This window comes from Sinohyriopsis cumingii, chromosome 1 (assembly GCF_028554795.1).
Source record: "Sinohyriopsis cumingii isolate HCF-2022 chromosome 1, ASM2855479v2, whole genome shotgun sequence".
Classification (NCBI taxonomy): domain Eukaryota; kingdom Metazoa; phylum Mollusca; class Bivalvia; order Unionida; family Unionidae; genus Sinohyriopsis; species Sinohyriopsis cumingii.
The window spans coordinates 110,544,580-110,565,828 of record NC_142961.1 but is presented as its reverse complement, the minus strand read 5'-3'; the positions used below and the strand labels follow the sequence as shown (position 1 = coordinate 110,565,828).

At 35.3% G+C, this 21,249-nt stretch overlaps 1 protein-coding gene across 2 annotated transcripts in view; it reads left to right on the top strand.

The window, feature by feature from the left end:
• Positions 1 to 20,767, top strand: part of LOC149807598 (uncharacterized) — a 37,279-nt gene extending 16,512 nt beyond the window's left edge. For both annotated transcript variants that reach the window (XM_089942923.1, XM_089942916.1), the window contains one exon: positions 18,504 to 20,767. In XM_089942923.1, coding sequence (XP_089799049.1) covers positions 18,504 to 19,073 — 570 coding nt within the window. In that variant the 3' untranslated portion in view covers positions 19,074 to 20,767. The remainder of the gene's footprint in view (positions 1 to 18,503) is intronic.
• Positions 20,768 to 21,249: the final 482 nt, after the last annotated feature.

The following is a 21,249-nucleotide window of genomic DNA, read 5'->3' as shown; positions in this document are numbered from 1 at the left end:
TATCATCTCTATTAGTACCACACCCTTGTAATAAAAGGTCACTGTGACCTACATTTCAGATTTTACAGGCTTATATTAAGTTTCGCATTTAGCTCATGACCTCGTTGGTTGATTGATTGATTGTGGATTTCACAACGCACCAGCACTGTGAGGCTATGCAACGCCACAGTTTTTAACCAACGAGCGATAAAAGTACACAAAAAAACACAACGATGATATAGTGAAAATAAAAAATAAGGTTCTCGAACAACGGGGGATGTTATAAGTTTTTGTGTTTAGCTCATTGCCAGTTAGGTGTTTAGTAAAATTTGGTCATTGTGACATACATTGCCCATTTTACTGGTTTATGCTAAGCCTTTGCTTTGTTTTACTGTCTCAAAACTGTTATACCTGGAATCATGAAATTTAAGGAGAGGATACAGCTTGATAAGTAATACACCCTCATCTTAAAATAGGTTGTTGTGATCCATTTTTCACATTTAACTGACTTTGGCTCAATTTGTTGTTTTCTATTTTTCATGCTTTTGTCATGAAAATAAATGATGGTATGCTTTTAGTCCTGCACCCATATAAAAAAGGTCACCTTGATCTATTTTTCAAACTTTACTGTCTTTGACTAATGTTTTGCATGTATTGCTCATGTCTGCATGGGTTTTGTCCCTGTTATGTACATACTATTGTATATAGAATCGTTACACTTGGGTTATATTTTGATAAACACTATTCCCTCATATTAGTAGTAGGTCAGTATGCCACGCTTTTAATGTTCGCTGACATGATTTAAACTGTTTGATTGATATTCACTTCCCCGGCACTGTAAAGATACTTGTCGTGACCTATATTTCGTCTCTTACTGGCTTTGAACATCTTACTATTCATTTTAATGGCGAATGTTAGAACTTTGGTTGGGGTAAATTTCATAGGAGAAACTGTAGTTTAATCTGCATATAACGCTTTAATTAAAAAAAATATATCTATGTTTTAAGATTCTTGTCACAGGTGACTGTAAAGTTATGGCATTTGGTTCATGACCACGAGAGTTTTTGGCATATTATATACATACCTTCCTACCTAGAATCATTCAGCTCGGTAAGTAGATGCACCTGGATAAGTTTTATATCTTTGTTGCAAAAAGAGATCTCTGGAACCAATATTTAATTAATCAGTGACCTAGCTGAAGTTTGGTGCTAAAGGTTAATTAATTGTGTGTTGTTGATTCTCAAGTCATGAAACTTAATGAATGGATGAACCTCTGTTACTACAACACCTTTAAAAAGCAAAGAAGGTCATTGGTTCCTGCATGTTATGTTTTACTAATAGTGTTATATATATATATATATATATATATATATATATATATATATATATATATATATATATATATATATATATGTGTGTGTGTGTGTGTGTGTGTAATGACAGTAATGGCTTAAATTGTTTATTGTGATATATTATCCTCAGCATGGTAACTCTGTACTGGACCGCTTCGGTAGCCTAAGTAGTTAGAGAGTCCGCCTCGGATGCGGGAAGTGGCGGGTTTGAACTCCAGCCGAGTCATACCAAAGACTTTTAAAAATGGTACTAACAGCTGCCTCTCTTGGCTAGAGGTTAATGTTAAGATTGGTCGTCCTGATATCAAGATAACGTGGCTGGGTGGGAAATGATGCTACATGTCGGAGGCATGATGTCACATTTCCAAACATGACTATAAACTACCACATTGCAGACACTGTAGCGATATGACTAAAATTATTTAAGCTACGTTAAAAATCTAAATCACACGTACAGACAGACACACTAAAATATGTACTGTACATCTGAATGAGTATTAGAATTATATGTGTGGTCGGCATGCTGCATTCTTTTCATGTGATGTCCCATATGTAATGACTGTTGAACGCAATTATTGATATACGAAATATGTTTATATTGCTGAATGTCACTCAAGGTTATTCAAAGCCTGTATTTTTAACCAAGTCATATCTGGCTTCTAAAGGATGGACAATGATAATGGATTGTCACGCAGGTTTTAAAAACAATAAGTTTTCTTCTAAGAAATCATTCATAATGAACAAGATCAATCTTTTGTTTCTATCAGCTTGCCTCTACTTTGATATCGTAGGCAACAGTATTCTTTTTTTATTGTATGTCTTTATGCGTTGTCACTGTAAGAGGGAGGGTGGGTGTGTAGATCGATACGTAGATGGATTAGCAGGAAGTCAGCACAATATTCACCCTGAACTGCTGTACATGGAGTCAAATCTGAAGTACTGGAAAAGTGTTCTGGCCGAACTCAAATGACTGAATAATTCTCTGTTTCTGATACGGTTTTGTAATTATGAATTCTTTGTGTTTAACTAGCGGAATGGTTGGGACAAATCTTGTGCGTCCGCACATCATTTACGTTTTTAATGACACGATCTGTTGTTGAACTCTTGAAAATCGCTGGCATTTGCTTAGAGATTAGACAGCATCTGCCCTAACATATGTATGTTCCAGCTTCCTCAGTATGGCTTCAATTTAGCTAATCATGCACAAGGTAGTCTTTCAAAGTCGTTTGGTCGTCGGTATGTAACCATGGATGATGTTCAAGACTTTCTTTTTCCACATGTACAAGAACCAATAATGTACCAGTGTCTCCAGCTGACAGCTGAAAGGTACGAAATACTGATATATATATATATATATATATATATATATATATATATATATATATATATATATATATATATATATATATATATATATATATATATGACTTAGTTTAAATCTTTTAATATCATTGTTTATCTTTAAAAAAATTCACAAAATATAATGAAATACTAGATAATCAAGATTAATCAAGTAAAATCCTCTTACTCTCCTTCTGTGCGTAATAGCCGTGGTGAATTTCAAGGAATATAATGACATAATTTAACTATTGCGACAAACGTAAATGTTTATCTTTTACGTTGATTTGTATTGTTCTTCATTACACAGTCATTATTGTATAACTCGTCATAAAAGCTACTTTTCCCAAGGCAGATATGATACCTTGTATTAGGTTCCTTTCTGATCAGATTTAGATTTCCTTGCCGTCTAGAACGACGTCTGTACAAATGTCGCGTAAATGGAGTAGATCGATATAATCAAAACAGTGGCGTGGCAACAGCCCAAGCAAACCTTGTAACTTCAGTGGCGTCGGTGGCGCAATTTTCCTATCAAATAACTGTCTTTATTGTGAGGGGACCGTTGAATTGGGGGAGGACAGAATTTCTTCATATGCCACTGAATTAAAATACCTGAACAACAGAAACAACATGAAAGCTTGTCTATTTATTATGTGATGAAGGTTTAAAGTAACTTGTTTTGGGTGCTTGTATCGCGCCTCGTTTGATAGCGGATTGGCACAGAATTATGCTCTACCTTTGGGGTCTCCAGAGGTCCGATGTCCTAACGCTATCACACCTCTGCGATACAAGTACCTTGATTAAGTTGCTTTATAAGATCATGTTTATTCATGGAAAAAATGTAATGAAACGAGGCCACAATGGCCTGTAACCAATTAATTAGTCATGAAGGATAAATGAATTTTCACTATAATGTGACCAATTTATTCGTCTTTCATTTTATAATGTATTCCGCCGAATTGACAGGTCAGAAGAGTGATGTACCTAAAATGCTGTTTTGGTTGAACCAAGTGTAAATATGTGGAGAAAATAAATTTCAAATTATGTTAAGATCAAATAAAATGTGACTAGATATCTCACGTGGAAAAAAAAACCAGTTTAACATGTTTTAGATTGAACCAAGCGTCTTGATATCCCTCACGGACAAATTAGTTTAAATTGGTGTTAAAATTTAATCAAGTGGGGTTAGATATTACGTATGGTGAAAATTAGTTTTAATTGGTGTTAAGATTGAACCAGGAGATTTAGATATTCTGCAGAGAGAAAATTAGTTTCAAGACGAAAGCTGCGTACTGAATTCATTGGAGGTATGAGTCCAAGGTTTGCCGAAATGTTACAGTTGATTGAAGACTATTCTAGATCAGGAATGGGGAATGCATCATCGACATGGAAATGCTGGTAGTTTACTTGTCAGATGTTTTCATAGATGTTAGTTTATGTCATTTACAGCTTCTTGTTTGCAATATTTTATCAATTGTGTTACACTGAGATCGTGTTATACACAATTTTTGAAAGAAATTATAGAAATCAATAGCAATAAAAAATTTGTCACCGAAGTCTGGATTAATTAAGAAAAGTGTATTTGTGTACTTTATCATATATCCTTGTGAAGAGCTGAAATTTACACACTCAGAAAAACAACGTCGTTTTTTCCGTACATGCAGATATACTTACTTGCTTAATTTACATACCTAATTAATTCCTCTGTCCAGTCTCAGTCTTCGCATTAGGAGAGGTGAGCCGTAGTAGCCCAGGTTTATAATGCAATAGTCGCAGGTTCAATACCCCCGGCTGCCTCTGTGTATTTTAGAAAGACACATAGCTACCATTTCCTTGGCATGATATAGCCAGTAATGTGTTATATGTGCCGTTAAAGGACAAAATGTTTTGTTTTTTTTTTAAAAAAAAGAAATAACCTCATTAGGTGGCACTGACGAACTAACGCGGAGGTAGCCATATTATAGGGCCTGTTTTCTATAAACATTTCCAGTACGAAACTTATATTTAATGTAGCAGAAATCATGATCATGCTGAAATAAGTTGAAGATTTGACCTTACGTCAAAATAATGTTTAAAGTATTGGGTCCGCTGAACTAGTTTTGTCACCCAGGGCTGCTATTGTAATATGACCCTCTTGGTCGGAATTTAGACAGAATTTGATACTCAGTAAAACGCTATGACAACATTTTATTTGTTTCTTATCTATAAATGATTTAGTAAAGTAATGTGTGTGTGTGTGTGTGTGCGTGTGTGTGTGTGTCTGTCTGTCTGTGTGTAGCATGGTCAGCTTGAGAGAAGTGAGATATTATTCATGTCACCGTGACGCCCTTTTCTTTTTATAGTCATAAATGTCCATTTACAGGACGTAACGAAGTACAGATCACAGTGTTTACTCCATTGCTCAATGTTCACGTGATTCGATGAATCGGTTTGTTCGGAAAATTTGCAAACTGTCTGAAGCTAATTATTTACGACATATTTTGTGGGGACCGAACAGCGTATTTATTTTGAAACCAACGCTGACGTAAAATCGTTTGATAATACGTCTTAAAATGACACGCGTAACTTAAAATAGCTTTTAATACAAGTAAATACATTATTGATGATTTTGTTTCTGTAAGTAATTAATTCTGGATATTACATTTTATGGTTCTGTTGATGTCATAAAGCCTGCCTTAAATCTGAATCACATTTGCATGTCACACCTGTCACTGGAAGCTCTTGAGCTTTAAGTCACTTGTGCAAAAATGTGAAACCATTAGTCTTGCCCTGATTTTACGTCTCCTCTGTCGTTCTAGTCAGAATACAAACAGCTCTTCTTTTCTGGTATCTGAACTAAGTGTTCATTTTAACACCTATTTGAAATTACTGCTGTTTTTTAAATCTAAAATCTTAAGTATTGATTGTGTACAACATGTGGCAGTTTTTTTCTTGATTGCAAATTGTCTTAGAACTACTTCCTACAATGCCTTTGAACCGGAGCTCATTTTATACATTGTTTTTTAGTCGTAGAAGCACAAAACAAAAAAAAAAAACAGCGCTCACTTTGAGCCGTACAAACGAAATAATACATTTTTACTATCCGCATGACTTTTGAGCAGTAAATGCGACAAAACCAGATCTCACTGTACACATTGTTGTTCGTCGAGCTCTAATTTTAGTCTGTGATATTATTCTTACCTTTTCAGAGGGTCTAAATCAGCTGAATGCTTATTTTGCTTATTTTAGTCCAACCCTGATATCTTATTTACATTTTAAACTTGACTGTCATCATTTTCCATGAAACATTAGACTGACGATCGATAACCAAAACATCGGGAGTAGAGAGAGTGAGTGAACTGTATTGAGAAACCAGCTTCGTTTCAAGGAATCGCTATGTCAAATGATGACGATATCAAGGTTCTAATGTTTGTAACGATCTCTGCATTACACGTAACAAATTTAGCTTTTTGTTTCTTTGGTTTATTTTTATTGCCCTGCCCAAGGACACTTCACGGTAGCTGTCATAGGCTGGTTTGATGGTAGGATTCGAACCCGTACCCTTTCGGTCTTGACCACTGGGGGCCATTGCGGCTCCTAATTCAGTTTTGTATACTGTTTAGAAGAGGACGCATGCAGCCTGTTCAATTTGTCGCCTTGGATCTATCCACCCATCCATCCATCCATAAGTGTGTGTCTTTGATTCTACGCCATTTGGCTAATTCACCTTCACCAGTGGATTATGTACTGTATGTCAACAAGAGAAAGGTGACATCACCAAAAACAATCTAGCGTCAAAACATGAACATAAGTTACACATAACTTTCGCTGGAAATTTGTATGCAGTACACACTGAGAATTTAGTCCTGTTAGATAGACAGTGTTTGGACTTTTAATCCAAAATGATTATTTTACCAACATATACAATTTTTGTACCACTTTCGCAATACCTGCCAGTAAATAATAATATTTGGAGAAGGCATTTGTATTCTTTGCAGCAGGATTATCATACTTTCATGTTATATTTTACAAAGCCTAACACAAGTCCTAATTTCTACGCTTTTCGCAAAAAAGACCCAATAAATACTACTGATTAACAACGGATATGGCAGAATCATTCCCCCCAGAATATTCATCCATTTCCTTCTTCGAGATGAAATTGTTTATCGGTTTCTTGTGGACTAAAATGTCCCATAGGTTCTTATCTCGCTTGAAAGATATGAGGTAGATTTGAGACAATGTGTTTTACTCGCTGTGACTGATGGAGCTTTTTAAGTGTTTCTTTAATATTTGATGTATATTCCTCAAAGCATGTTCACATCATCGCGATGGATGCTCCTCAGGTGGATACACATATTACTATTCCATGGTCTTAAACAAAGTAACAGAAAAGAGCAAAAACTAAGTTTTATAAATTCTAACAAACAGTTTATTTCCCTAAAATAAAATTTGAAAATATTTTTAAAAATAACTTACGGTATTGCGAATTAAATCCAAAATAATCGTACAATCTCTAACACAAGTTCTAATAATTCAAGTTTTTAATAACCTTTATTGGTATTCCCAAAAGAAATCCAGTGCTGGAAGTGTTGATGTGCTTATGATGGCCTGAATAGCGATGATGTGCCGACAGTCTTTTGTTGTATCACAATGACTATATCCAAGAATATATCCTTGTTTGAATTTCACTATAAATCCAAGCCTTTGTTTCCAAGAATATTGTTTCAGATGAACAACTTTTATCTCTAGTAAATAAATAAATTTTGTATTCATTGATTCCAGCCCAAAATCGAACATTGGACCCAACAATAAGACAGTTTTCTGTATCAGGTGTTATTACAGGAATAATTAATGTTTCCAGTAAACAAGACTTTATACTCCTATACTTGACCTAGGTCACAATTTGCATTTTCTATAAAAAAAATACTCTAACCTAATGGAAAATTTCATTCTGGAAGGTTCCAAAAGTATACAAGATAGAATCGTAGTTAGAATTAGAAAGTCTGTTACTAAAATTATAATACAGAACATGGTAAATACAATGTACTTGACTCAAACCAATGTTGTTTACAAAACTATCCTGGTTTTAAACAAGGTCAGCTAAAAAATACAAATTTACATAAACTACAACATAATCATGAAAAAATACAAATTTTAAAAAAAAACTAACAAACAATGCGTATTAAATATACATAACACATAGAGGATACCTCTGTCTCTTTGAGTAGATTTAAGAAAATATTTAACAAGTGATGTGGGAAACATTGTCTTGTCACAAATGGCAAAGCTACGAGTAATAATGCAAAATATTTTCACTTGACTGTCCTGATATCTACTGAAACAAATATAGAGTTTCGTTTTATTGTATATATTTTACGGCAAACCCCTTAATTCCAATGGATTATTTCTTCATCCTGCGCTAACTCCTGTATTACTACATTGAGACAAAGAAGTTGATAATTTTAGGACAGTGACCTTTTCAAAAATTTACCTAGAAGATATATGGTTTCAGTTTTGTTAAATTATTGAATGTTTTTAATGACAATGTGGGGATCTGTATTTTCATTAACACTTTTTTGCGCAGATTGATACAGTAAACGTTGTTTCGGTTCAAATACTGTAGAAACATCACAGAGGCGGCTCATCCGTCAGATTTCAAAGCGTAACATCTTTAAACAAAAAGTATTATAATGCTTGTGAGTTGGTTTCAAAGGATTTTCGTTCTTTATTTTGTTCATTTCTGCATTCATTGTTTAATACATGAATATTTAGCCTTTACTTCAGTCTAATTTGGTAACAGCCACTTCACCCAAATTTCGATTATCAAATTCTTTTGTTTTGCAATCAACAATCATCAATGCCTGATTTCTCCATCGCTTTTCAAATATGGTTATAATTGGTTTGAAACAAAGAAATGCTACTTACATATTTTTATTACTATAGTAAAGCAAGAGGGTCTTTTTTTCGAAAAAATAAATACCGTTTGTCGTAGAGCATTAATTTATTGTTACAGTGTAAAAAGTGATCCATAAAAATTAAAGGAACCAATATGTTTCCTACGGTCATGTTTTGAAAATATATTGGTGTATTGATATAATGCACAAAGCCTCCCATTTTATTTTTTCCGAATAATTTGTTAGAACTATTAAAAGCTAGTTGTAGAGTGCGTGTGAAATAAAGTTTCTTTTCTTCTCTTAAATATGCATTATCAGATCAGGAATTAATTTATATAATAAAAATAATTTTAAGTTTCCTCATGAACAATTATGCAGATGTTCATTAAATTCTAATAACACTGGTCAACAGTGAAATCATTACTGACTTGAAAAGGCCCTAATCTGTAGTATTTTGGTGTGCCGAACACGAATATAACCGTGAAAAATTTGTATTGGCTCTCGTTTTGAAGATATTCATATACCTCATTTTCTATGTTTCACTGTGTAAATTTCTCCAGTAGGACTGCAGCAACATCCGGAATAATGATGTAACATTGCATAATACCATCATGCTCACATCATCCACAGTTGATTGCATCATTTTCTGATGCAATGCAATACTAATGCCATGCGGCTGTTGAAGTAAGTTGACGTCAGCAGTGTACTATACATGTGTAGGCCTATTATACTAATGCCAGGCGGCTGCTGAAGCTGACGTAAGCAGTGTACTATATAAAGCCCAATCAGATAGGTTCAGCATTTAAAATATTTTAGACGTTGTGCGAGACAGTTCAAGCTACTGTTACATAAAACTTATTATTTTATCCATTTACGTACAATAAAGAACAGTAATGCCTCGAAAGTGTGTTAATACCGCGGACAATTTTTGCTATATTTGTGGGGAAGTGACATTTGCCAACCAGAAGAAAAGTATCAATTCTCAAGTGAAGAAGGCATATCATCTTTACTTCGGATGCAAGGTTGGTGACCAAGACAAGCCTTGGGCTCCGCATATATGCTGTGCTACATGTACAACACAGCTTTCACAGTGGTTGAATTGCAAAAGGTCATCAATGCCGTTTGCAGTCCCAGTGGTGTGGAGAGAGCCAAGCAACCACCTAAATGACTGTTACTTCTGCTTGGTTCCTCCTCTTTCCGGCGGAATAACGAAGCGAAAGAAGTCGAGAATAGTCTACCCAAACATTCCGTCTGCATTGAGACCAGTTCCACATGGTGAGGGACTTCCTATTCCAGAACCTCCAGCAGAATATTCTCTTGATTCATCTGACGAAGACAAAGGTGAGTCGACCTGTTCTTCTCCTGGTCCATCAGCATGCAGTGATCCAGATTTTCACTGTGGTGCATCATCAACCCCACACAGAATAACACAGGAAGAACTAAATGACCTGATTCGTGATTTGGACTTATCAAAGAACAAGGCAGAATTGCTAGGATCAAGACTCCAACAATGGAATCTTCTAGAAGAAGATGTCACAATTACTGCATATCGAAAGCGCCACCAGCAATTGGAGCCTTTCTTCAGAAAGGAAAGTAATCTGATATTCTGTTCCGATATTGAGGGCCTCATGAATGCTTTAAAAATCACTCATGACCCACAAGAATGGAGACTATTTGTGGACTCTTCGAAACTGAGTCTCAAGGCTGTGCTTTTGCACAATGGAAACATTCTTCCATCTATTCCATGAAAGAGACATACGATAACTTAAGGCAGCTACTGAATTCCATTGAGTATAACAAGTACAGCTGGCACCTCTGTGGTGATTTGAAGGTAGTTGCCCTTTTAATGGGACTGCAGCAAGGATATACAAAATACATGTGTTTCTTATGCGAGTGGGATAGCCGAGCAAGGGAAATGCACTACATGAGGAAGGAATGGACTCACAGGCAGAATGTAGCCATTGGAGAGAAGAATATCCAACACCCAGCTCTGGTTGAGGCTCAGAAAATCTTGCTACCACCCCTTCACATCAAACTAGGTTTGATGAAGAACTTCGTGAAAGCCATTGACCGGACTTTGCCAGCATTCCGATACCTGCATGAAATATTCCCTCGACTCAACGAAGCAAAGATTAAAGAGGGAGTTTTTGTGGGTCCTCAGATTCGAGAGCTTTTCAAAGATGACCGGTTCAACAACTTGCTGGAAGGTGACGCGAAACAAGCATGGAATGCTTTTCGCCTAGTTTCTACAAACTTCCTCGGAAATGTTAGGGCAGAAAACGATAAGGAACTAGTAGAAGACATGTTGATGAAGTATAAGAAACTTGGCTGCAATATGTCTCTAAAGATTCACTTCCTTCATTCCCATTTGGATTTCTTTCCTAGCAACTGTGGTATTGTTAGTGATGAACACGGCGAACGTTTTCATCAAGATATCGCAACAATGGAACAAAGATACCAGGGAAAATGGTCCACTACAATGCTGGCTGACTACTGCTGGACACTCCTCAGAGATGCTCCCGAACAGCTGTACAAGAGACAGGCGAAGAAATCTAAGATGTAGTCAATGACTTGATTTTTTATAGGTAGGCTATTACAGTTGACCTTTTACTATTGGAATGCATTTCGTTATGTAAACATTAATTTCTTGCAGATTACAAAAAAACTAGAGCCAATTTTGCAATTTGACTGTCATATTCGTGTTCAGCACATAAAAATTGATAAGAATTGACTAATTTTATTTCAGTAACATGACTTTTGTAAAAATTTGTTGTCCGGTGTAATCTGAACGCTTTCTTTCTTGTTTGTGGTGTTCCGTCATCCTCTTTCTTCGCTCCCTTTTTGCCTGACCAATGTAACGGCGCAACATTTCACACACATCAATGTATAAATGACATTATTCTGTAATCCGTGACATATTTAAGTATCGTGCCATTGTTTCATTTAATGGAGTTTTCTTCTATGTTATCAGGACATGTTTTCCATCTACTCGTACCAAATTTGATTGGTTTTGGTTTGGTATTGGTTTGGTGTTTTACGGCACAACGACACATATATTTTTAGTGTAGGAGCAATTGGAGTAAAGTGCCCTGCCCAGCGACAAAACTACGGTAGATAACCTAAGCTGGTCCGATGGTAGGGTACGAACCTGCACCATTTCGGCCTTGAGTCCGGCACGTTTACCACTGAGCCACCGCAGACATCTGGCTACACTTTTAATACAATTACAAATAAGACATGGCAATAATTTTATCACTACGTTGAAGCAATTGTTCACACGTTCGTACGATCGGAAAGTTACCATTAAATGAATTTCGTTTGATGATAGACTCATCTTTTTGCGGTTATCTCCCTTGATCGGTCCATTTCTTTTCGCTTTCCGTATTCCTTGGCTGATCATTTCCTCTGGGTAGTTTTGCCCGCGAAGATATTGATGTAATTCGTTGAGTGTCTGTTCTTGTCAGAGCCAGATTAACATATAAGCTAATAAGGTCATAGCCTTAGGCCCTCATAGTTTGTAGGCCCTCCTTTTGGCCCTCCATTCCATATTGAAGTGACAGTTGTAGCGCTATTAACTTAGACCCATTATAAAATTAATCGGGGCCTCGCTCTTGTTTCTGCTTGTCCTTTACTATCATTATCGCTCTTGACGTAAGATTAAAAGGAATGTTCATGGATATGTCTTTTGCATGACAAGATTTAAAAGCTGAGATAGCTATATATATATATATATATATATATATATATATATATATATATATATATATATATATATATATAGAGAGAGAGAGAGAGAGAGAGAGAGAGAGAGAGAGAGAGAGAGAGAGATTTCATATAATATAACGGTCGTCAAAAAATCTCTTTCATTCTTTCTTAAATAATCTTCAAAATGTTTCCATGTTCATCCCTAGGTATGTATCTTCTAGCACCATAAAACTACCTTACCATAAAGTATTGTCATTTTAGTGTCCAAAGCCGTGTCTTTCTGCTTTATTTAATAACTTCCATTAAAGTAAAATTCATTGCGCACAAGTACTTGATTAAGGAAATCAGTTATAATTCATGATCAAATCGAATTTAGATGTTATCACTTATTTTATTTAGTTAAAATGTTTCTATTTTAAGGTAATTTGGAATATTAATGTGCCCTTTTACTATATCAAAACTAGCGAGTATTGGTCCCATGTTCACGGTGTCTGGTAATTGGTTGCAGAAAGCAATATAATCCCTTACAAAACATTGAACTTCTCTGCAAAGTCTTTTAATATACTAATAGAAATAATCAAACGATTTAGTTTTGTGTGTAACTGTTAAGTCCTCCTTCAGTGGATGGAAATTGTAAATAGTATGCCCTTTTATATTATTTTATATTCTGGAATTTGCTGCTGATTTTCTCACGCCATTGTCTTCCTTCCGTGATTTTTCGGGAGGCCGTAACAGTAACTTGTAAATAAATTCATCCTTTTCTTCTTGATTTAGGTCGTTTCCATATTGTTCAGCTGCGTGGTTTGCTAGTCCTGGCGTGTCCGTATCAGCTTGTCCACCTTACTTGCACGGTCATCAGTATTAAAGAACCACACATACCCCTGTTGCAGCTCCATACTCATGTCTAAAATTGGTTAAAAAAAAATAATAATATAAAATAAAAATATCATGTTCTAATACACGGCTTCTAAGATAGATGTATAATAAGAAACAAAGCTTGTAACTCAAGAAATTTCAGTTGCTCACTTAGCCTCTGATTGCTTAGTATTAATCACATTTACAGTGAAAGCTTTCAATAATCTATTGTCATAACTTTCCTTTGACGTCTTTGAGAGTTAGATACAGGAGAAATCACGAGATAGAGACTGTCATCATTTTATCATTTTCGCGCGCGCGCGTGCGTGTGTGTGTGTGATATTAGAATTTGTAACGTAGCTTTAAAACTTTTTTTAGTCATATCGCTACGATGTCTGCAGTGTGGTAGTTTATAGTGATGTCCAGCACTGGGGCATCATGCCGCAGACATGTAACATGATGTCCCACCCAGTCACATTATCCTGACACCAGGCCGACCAGTCCTAACACTAACCTCTTAATGCTGAGCGCCAAGCCAGGCACTTGTTAGTACCATTTTTATAAGTCTTTGGTATGACTTGGCCGGGGATCGTACCCACGACCTCCCTACTTTGTAGCTTTATTAATACATTGTCATGCCAAAGTAAGGACGGCAGCATATATTTTATATAACTATGTCAGTAACTTGGAATTAAAAGAATTCTGACAGTCTCAATTTCCACCAAATTTCGTGCGAAAAGAATCATTTTCGTCAAGTCTCTTTTATTTGGAACGTACTTTGGTAACTTTATTCTTGTGAAAACGAATTGCATGGTTGCAGAAATCTGCTGGCATATTCTCTTTTGCATGACATTATATCAATGAAGCTTCAGTCTTGAAAAGACCAATGACTTGGATCAAATGCAGCATTACTTGACCAGGTGTAAACATTTTGACACTTTCTGTCTCTTTACGTCTCAGGGTTCTAAGTCTTAAAGACTTGTGATAGCTCGTTAAAATGGACACTTTCTCCACATCAAAAAGACGCCAACATAACAGAACTGTGTGGCTCAAAATGAACAGACCACTAAGCAAACCAAGAGTAAATGTGAAAAACTGCAACAAAATATATAATATTTAACTATTTTAGTATGAAGGTTACATCCGGTACATGTGTCAAAAAAACAACCCAAAAACCAATCCAAAGTCATTTCCTTTGCAATATCTTCAAGACTGACCACAAGCAGGCAAATTAGGTTAATTATAAGATGCGCATGCGCAGTGTTAAGCGATAACGAGTTTCGGCGTTTATTAATGGTAGAAAATGCACTGAGATGTATCTGAAGATGCTAATCTGCATCTATTCAGCCCAGGGACGAGTACCTAGTCATGTTTTCCTCGGCCCAATCAATTTGTATCCCGTCAAGACGAGAGGACTATTTATTTTTCTCAGACCTACCGGTAACCCCCCCCCCCCCCCAAGAAAAAAAGGAAAACGAGGGCGAAACAACCAGAACGTTAACAAAAACAAGTTTGTTTTTCTTTTATAGTTAGATGGTTAAAAGTATGCCATTGAAACGCCTAAACTGCAAGACCCTCAGAGGGCTTCGCCTTCTATGAGTTGCATCTCACAGACCCATTGCATTTTGTTTATGCCGCTCCGCCAAAACAAATCGCACGATATTCCCTGATTTCATTCCTTTTCAGTTTTCAAACAGCGTGAAGGTGTCGATCATCGGCCACCAAACTATGACCTGTTATTTTATTATAAAATAAATATGTTATTTATAGAACGTATTGAACTGCTAACATACGCGTACCGTAAGACGATACAGTCTAGCTGTTAGCGAAAATTCCACACAATTCCCGCTATTCTGTCATGATATTGATATACGATAACAGTTGGAAATGACCTGAGGGGTATGAAGACCCGCCGATGAAAATGTGTTAAGTCCATGTATATCAGTGATGATCATGAACTTTAATTCATTTGATTGATTAGTAATAGTCACAGATTTTGAAACGGAATCAAACTAAGCATCACAGTTATTTGAATATTCAGTTCTTGATCTTAATCATTGGAAACTTGAAAATTTAAATGCAAGTCAGATATATGTTTTCATACAGAAATGATTATTAAATATAGTTTTCTGCGGTTTGAAAACTCTTGACTATTTCGGTACCTTCGTTTCCATAATTATTCTGAAACGACATATGTACATTACATCATCTGATTCTTTTTCTTTAAAGAGTTGGAAATAAATAGCTTTCAGTCTATTATTGAAAAACTCTCTAAATCTTGAAGAGAACATTTAGTTTAGGGTCTACAGTTTGAAGTCCTTTATATCGTTACGTATCGTTATCTATATTGTTTCAAAGACCAAAGTTTGTGCCCGCTTCTTCATTACCATCTCTGTGTGTAAGTATTCTAAATTACACTTATTCTTGTGCTGGTACTCACCTGGCTGTATCGAATACCAAGATCCGAAAATACTATGTAAACTTTCAGACCTATTAATTTCCCCTTATATGTCAATCAGCTGTTGACAAAAATGGCCGTTTCCTTATATTAGAAAATTGTTATATAATATTAGAAACTTGTACCTTATTCTAATATTAGAAAATGACTTTAATAATAGAAAGTGATTTTCTAGTATCATAAATGAGATATTGGACGATAGTATTTTAGTAAATTGTTTCTTTTTTCTGGAATGGACTTTGGGCGATCTATTGAGACAAAACTGGCTATTAATTGTATTAGTAAGTGATTTTATAATATGAACTTTTCTAGTCCACAAAAGTGACTAACATAAGGTTAACATATTTTCAAGGTTGCACTGGTAATACACGGGATGAGATTCCTTATTTGTAATGTGAATTTTTTCTTCCAAATTTCATAATGGTGTATTTACTATTTTGAGAAAAATAAAAAATCCTTTAAAATAAAGAAAATATAAAAGTAAATACCCATAGATGGTGTTAATACTAAAACTGAATGTACAACTTGTAACCGACATTTGCAGAATGCGTTCCATTACTTGTACACTCATTAAAAACTGTCATGATAGAGAATGGATTTATGTGAATATCTTTACCCATGGGATTTTCAAAGACTAAAAGCACAATAATGTAATCTAATGTATTGATATCACCTTTACTTCTTCTTTATAAATTGTCAACATTGGATATATCCACTTTGGCAAAATAGTGAATTTCTACACGCTTATCAGGCCTGCCATTTATACCATGGTCTTGGAAGAGAAACTTGTGGGAATTAATCATAACCCATTTGATGAAATTTAAATTAATGAATCAGACAGTCTTCAAACCTGGGAGCTCTTGGTGAACGTAGACGTTATAACATGTGTATTTACTTTTATATTAGATAAATTAAATAATCGCGTAAATTATTGCGTTTGCCTATCTATATGTCCCAGGAAACGTTATCTGATGGTATACGCACTTGATGATAGTGAGAAAATAACTGCAAATTATAGCAGATAACTACTAATTCCAAGCAACCCTATCTTATGGGCTTGTACTTAATTTGTATTTGGCTTATATTCTGCTCTTGGCATTTAAATTAATCTCTTCTCGTGGCTTGTTTATTTGAGAATGTTAGGTTGAAAGATCCGTTAGATACTATTTAGTTCCTGCAGTCATGTGTCAATCCTTGTACAAGCCATAAGACTGCAGTCATGTCTCAACCCTTGTATAAGCCATAAGACTGTAGATCATGCTGTACAAGAATGGGAACTTTTTCATATATTTGTCATTATCACAAACAAATTCCCCAAAACATGTAATTTCCTTTCGAATCTCGTGCCCAAATATCCTACCAGACCATCAGTGCAACTGAATAACTTACGGAGTGGGTAATCTAAGCATACTTGGTTTTAAATACTTCACCATTTTGAACACACATGTTACAGATTTTGTTTTCCTACCATTGTATGACGCGACAGGCTGTATATCAGATTCCAGAAACGGCTACTGCACTCTGTTCGCAGTGGTATCTGACAATGCCTACACTTCGTCTAATTTGACGAGTTGCTGTATAGTTTGGCCTCTTTGCCTGTCAATCGTCTTTTTTTATCATATCCGTGGGAAAGGAAAGGGATGTTCTACTTACTGTTCAGTTATCAAGACCAGTGCAATAAGTGTCATTATTATTAACACTTTCTCTTTCGATCATCATTTTCAACACAAGTTACTGGCATTTTCTAAAAAGACAACAGCGAGCAGCACATGTTTAACAGTCACCTATGTAAATAACTGAAATGTTTAGGGTGAACCAATTTTCTTCATTCAGTCATAGCGACCTTGACCTTTTAACCTCAAATCAACAGTGTTCTTCCTTATCCCAAGTTCAGGTTATCCTCAAAATGTGGAAAATGAAGATGGTGGAGAATTCAATTTATTATGCAGAAACCATCTTCATTCCATCAGTCACAATGTCCTTGATGTTTGAGATTTGTAGCGGAAATCGATTGGGTTCTTCTTTGGCCCAAGTGCAAGCCGTCCACAAAGTTTTGTAACCGTTGATGGTGAACATACTTATTATGTTATTATGCAGAAATGAAACTGGTGACATACGGACGGACATGATAAAATAATAATCTCCTCCTTCAGATTTTCCTTAATTTTGTATCTGAATAATGGGGATGATTTTTGTCTAAGTCCAGACAGCTAGGTCTGACATTGATCTAAAATAAACTCTGCATGACTGTTTTCACTTTCTAAACTTAGGTGGTAAATTATAAAGAAGACAACAAAAAACAGCCAGAAACTTTTCTATTAGATTCTTAAGATTTATTTTTTATTTTTCAGAAAATATTATCACCTAAAATCAGTAGTAAAATTCATTTTAGTATTTCAAGGTCAAAAACATTTAACGTGCTTTGTGCTATTTAATTTCTTGAGCAGTAATTTTTACCAGCCGTTGATTCGGACAACACATGGTTTCCCTGTAAGGATTACAAATAAATGCAAATCTGCCTTGGAAAAGACATGCATGAATATGTTAACTTTATATACATTGTGATAGTTGTAGAACAAAAACTTAATCCCAATTATTTGCCCCTCTTGCAGCGGTTCCTAAACCTCGACGTGAAACATAAGATCAATAGTTAATCTGAGTTGATTTACTAGGATTTTATCATATTAAAGCCTTTCAATTTTACAGTGAGTAAAATCTACACAAAGTATCATTTTGTTCTAGCGTTAAACTATGTTGCAAATAATGTAAACATTTAAAAGATTTTCTACCATTAACCTAATTAATTTCTCTGTTAGTAGCCGATGAAACTTGCAGGGTTAAATGAACGATATAACTCAGGTTAAAGGAATAGTTTCACCTTTCTGTAAGAGGGCTTTATTCCTCATGGAAAAATAATGGAATAAGGTGTTCATTTACTTTCAGGGGAAAATGAACGATTACCCGACCAATGTGCGCTGGCGTATACAAACCAGCAAAAATGAAACATTTATTGCATATGTGGACGATTCACACAGTTCCAGCTATGACAACATTGGTGCGCTGTACTACGTAGTGGCGGTTGTTTTCATCTACGCTCTGTCTATTGTGATGATGATCGCTTCCCATATAAGGAAGAACAAGCAAGACAGTCAACTCAGAGTGTACTTAAAGGAAATGGCACTTCTTCGGAAAAAAGATAGACGCGAAAAATTGTTCGAGAAAATGTCAGATATTGCCAACAAGGCTAAACCGAAAGCTAATGACTCGACGACGAATAATTCCGGAAACGGTAAGCAGAAAGATCAAGAGGCTGGAGTGGAAGCAGACGACGATTCAAGTGATATGTTGTTGTCTAAAAATAGTTACAATGATAACGATGATTCAGTATTTCAACTTCCTGGAGAGTATTGCATAGACGGATCGAAAGAATCTTCACCACAAAGATCGCATTGGAAACACGACGGGAGGCCCTTTGTTCACATTCAAGTGATAAATGAAAATGTTCCATTGTGAATGGAAACTTGTCTCCATGCAGTTGCATTTTTTCAATTGTTTTGTGAAACCAGACGAAGCTTTACAACGGCACATGTGAGACGAGTCTTTGTTCTTCATTTGTCTGTGCCGAAATAAACTGTACAAATACCCATCTATCAAAACCTTTTGACTTATATTCCATCCAGTATTGCTATATTTCTGGCGATATCTTGAGCATTACTTTTAAAAACGATTGTTGTTTACTTATTGGCCAGGAGTAATACGCTCGAAACTCTAAAATAGCCAATAATTTTAGTTTATTGCTATGGGTGAATGGTGTATCAGAAAACATCCGTAACCATGCAACAGCTTATGGCTTCAGTAAAATGCTTTGAATGAATAATGGACCAACCATAATGGTATGTTACCTTGCGTGAATGAACCAGACGTCAACATATTTTCATTTGAAGAGATGATTTACTCTACTTGTTATTCTTTAGCGTGTTCAGCCTAAGAGATACAATTACAGTCCGGGAAACAAATATTTCTTTGTATTTGGAGAAATAGATCTCTTAAAAGGCACATTATCAAAATATTTTGCTTTTCTAATGATTCGTATATTATAATATTATGAATTTTATACATGAATATGGATAACATCTGAGTAAACCAAATATTTTCAATTACTGGAAACATGTTTCGAACCCATATGTTGCGGTAATGGAATGTTTCATTCTTGATGGCAGAATTTCACAATACAAGTGGTTTGGTCAAGTGCCTCATGATGTCGAAATTAAAATTTCAGTTCATTGTCAATTTCTGTAATAAAAGAAACAGTTTTAATGAGTCAATACGGTGTTTTATTGAGGTAGAAAAATATATTTATCTAAGATTTTTTCAAGAAAAGAGTTATCCTCGTCTCAGTAGAACTTAATATTAACTTTTTAGAACTCACTAATGTGTCAATGGTAAATACGCAATAGATAAATGTGAAAAGCACGGGAACTTGGTGATTTTATGCATATTCCAAAGATATTATTATATTACCTGTTTATTTAACATTCAGCTCCTTTTGACAAATTAGTATAAGCTCATTTAAACATTTACAGAATCTTAAAAAAAAGTTGTTGAAACCACCATTGGCAACTGGTTTTTCACTATTCTACACACGGGGCCGGATGTATCTATCGGCTAATAAGGTCATAACTTTAGGGGCTCATATTTTGCCGGCCCTCCTTTAGTCCCTCCGTTCCATATTGGAGTCAATTCCGTCCTGTTAGCGTTGGGCCCCTCATAACCTAAATCTGGCCCTATCTACACCGACTCAAAAAAGTTTGATTTGTACATTGTTAGTAAAGGCTTGCAAAAACTATCAAATAACAATTTAAAACACTAATCCCTTGGATAGACTGTTGCTCTAATGACTAAATAGGAGTCAAATATAAGATATATGTTTCTTCATCAATTGCTGAGTATTGAAACAGTCTCAGTTATTTCTAAGAAACTCCCAAATACTACATTTGTTAACAAAAATATTTTCTCACATGTGCGTTACACAAATTGCATGTAAATATAGTACAAAAGTCTTTGTCGTGGCCTTTGACCTTGAACCTAATATGAATATATTACTAAACTGGTCTCAGACAATGTCAGAATATAGCCATATGCTAAGTCTGGTTACATCTACATGTGTCATGTTTTGGAGAAAAAAATAAACAAGTTATTGAAGTGTTTTCATTTATTTTATTTCTCAAAGATGTTCACAAGCTGTCTTATTGATAAATATCCATTCCTAAACATTTCTGCTGTGATCCATAAAAGCTAGTAAAGTTCAAAGCATTAAATCCAGACCTTTCACCGTAATATCATTGTACGAGTGCTGACTGTCAGATATGTTAATTGGAATACAACAGTCTGGTTAAATTTCATTATGTACACCTCACTATGTTCATAAACTCATTAAGTACAAAAATGCAAGCAATGTTCGTTTGACTTGACCCCAAGTCAGTTCTGTGCCGCTCTTCAAAATGCTTTCACAACATGAGGAAATGTGGGTGGTCTAATCAACCCTTTTTATTTTAAAGTCAATTAAATTAAATATTGCACGAAGTGCTCTAATGAAGACCTCGTGCCAGTTTCAGACTTAATGCAAAGAAAGCATTGAAAACAAGGTTTTTGAGCTGGCCACTATAGTGCCATGATGGATATCAGGTTT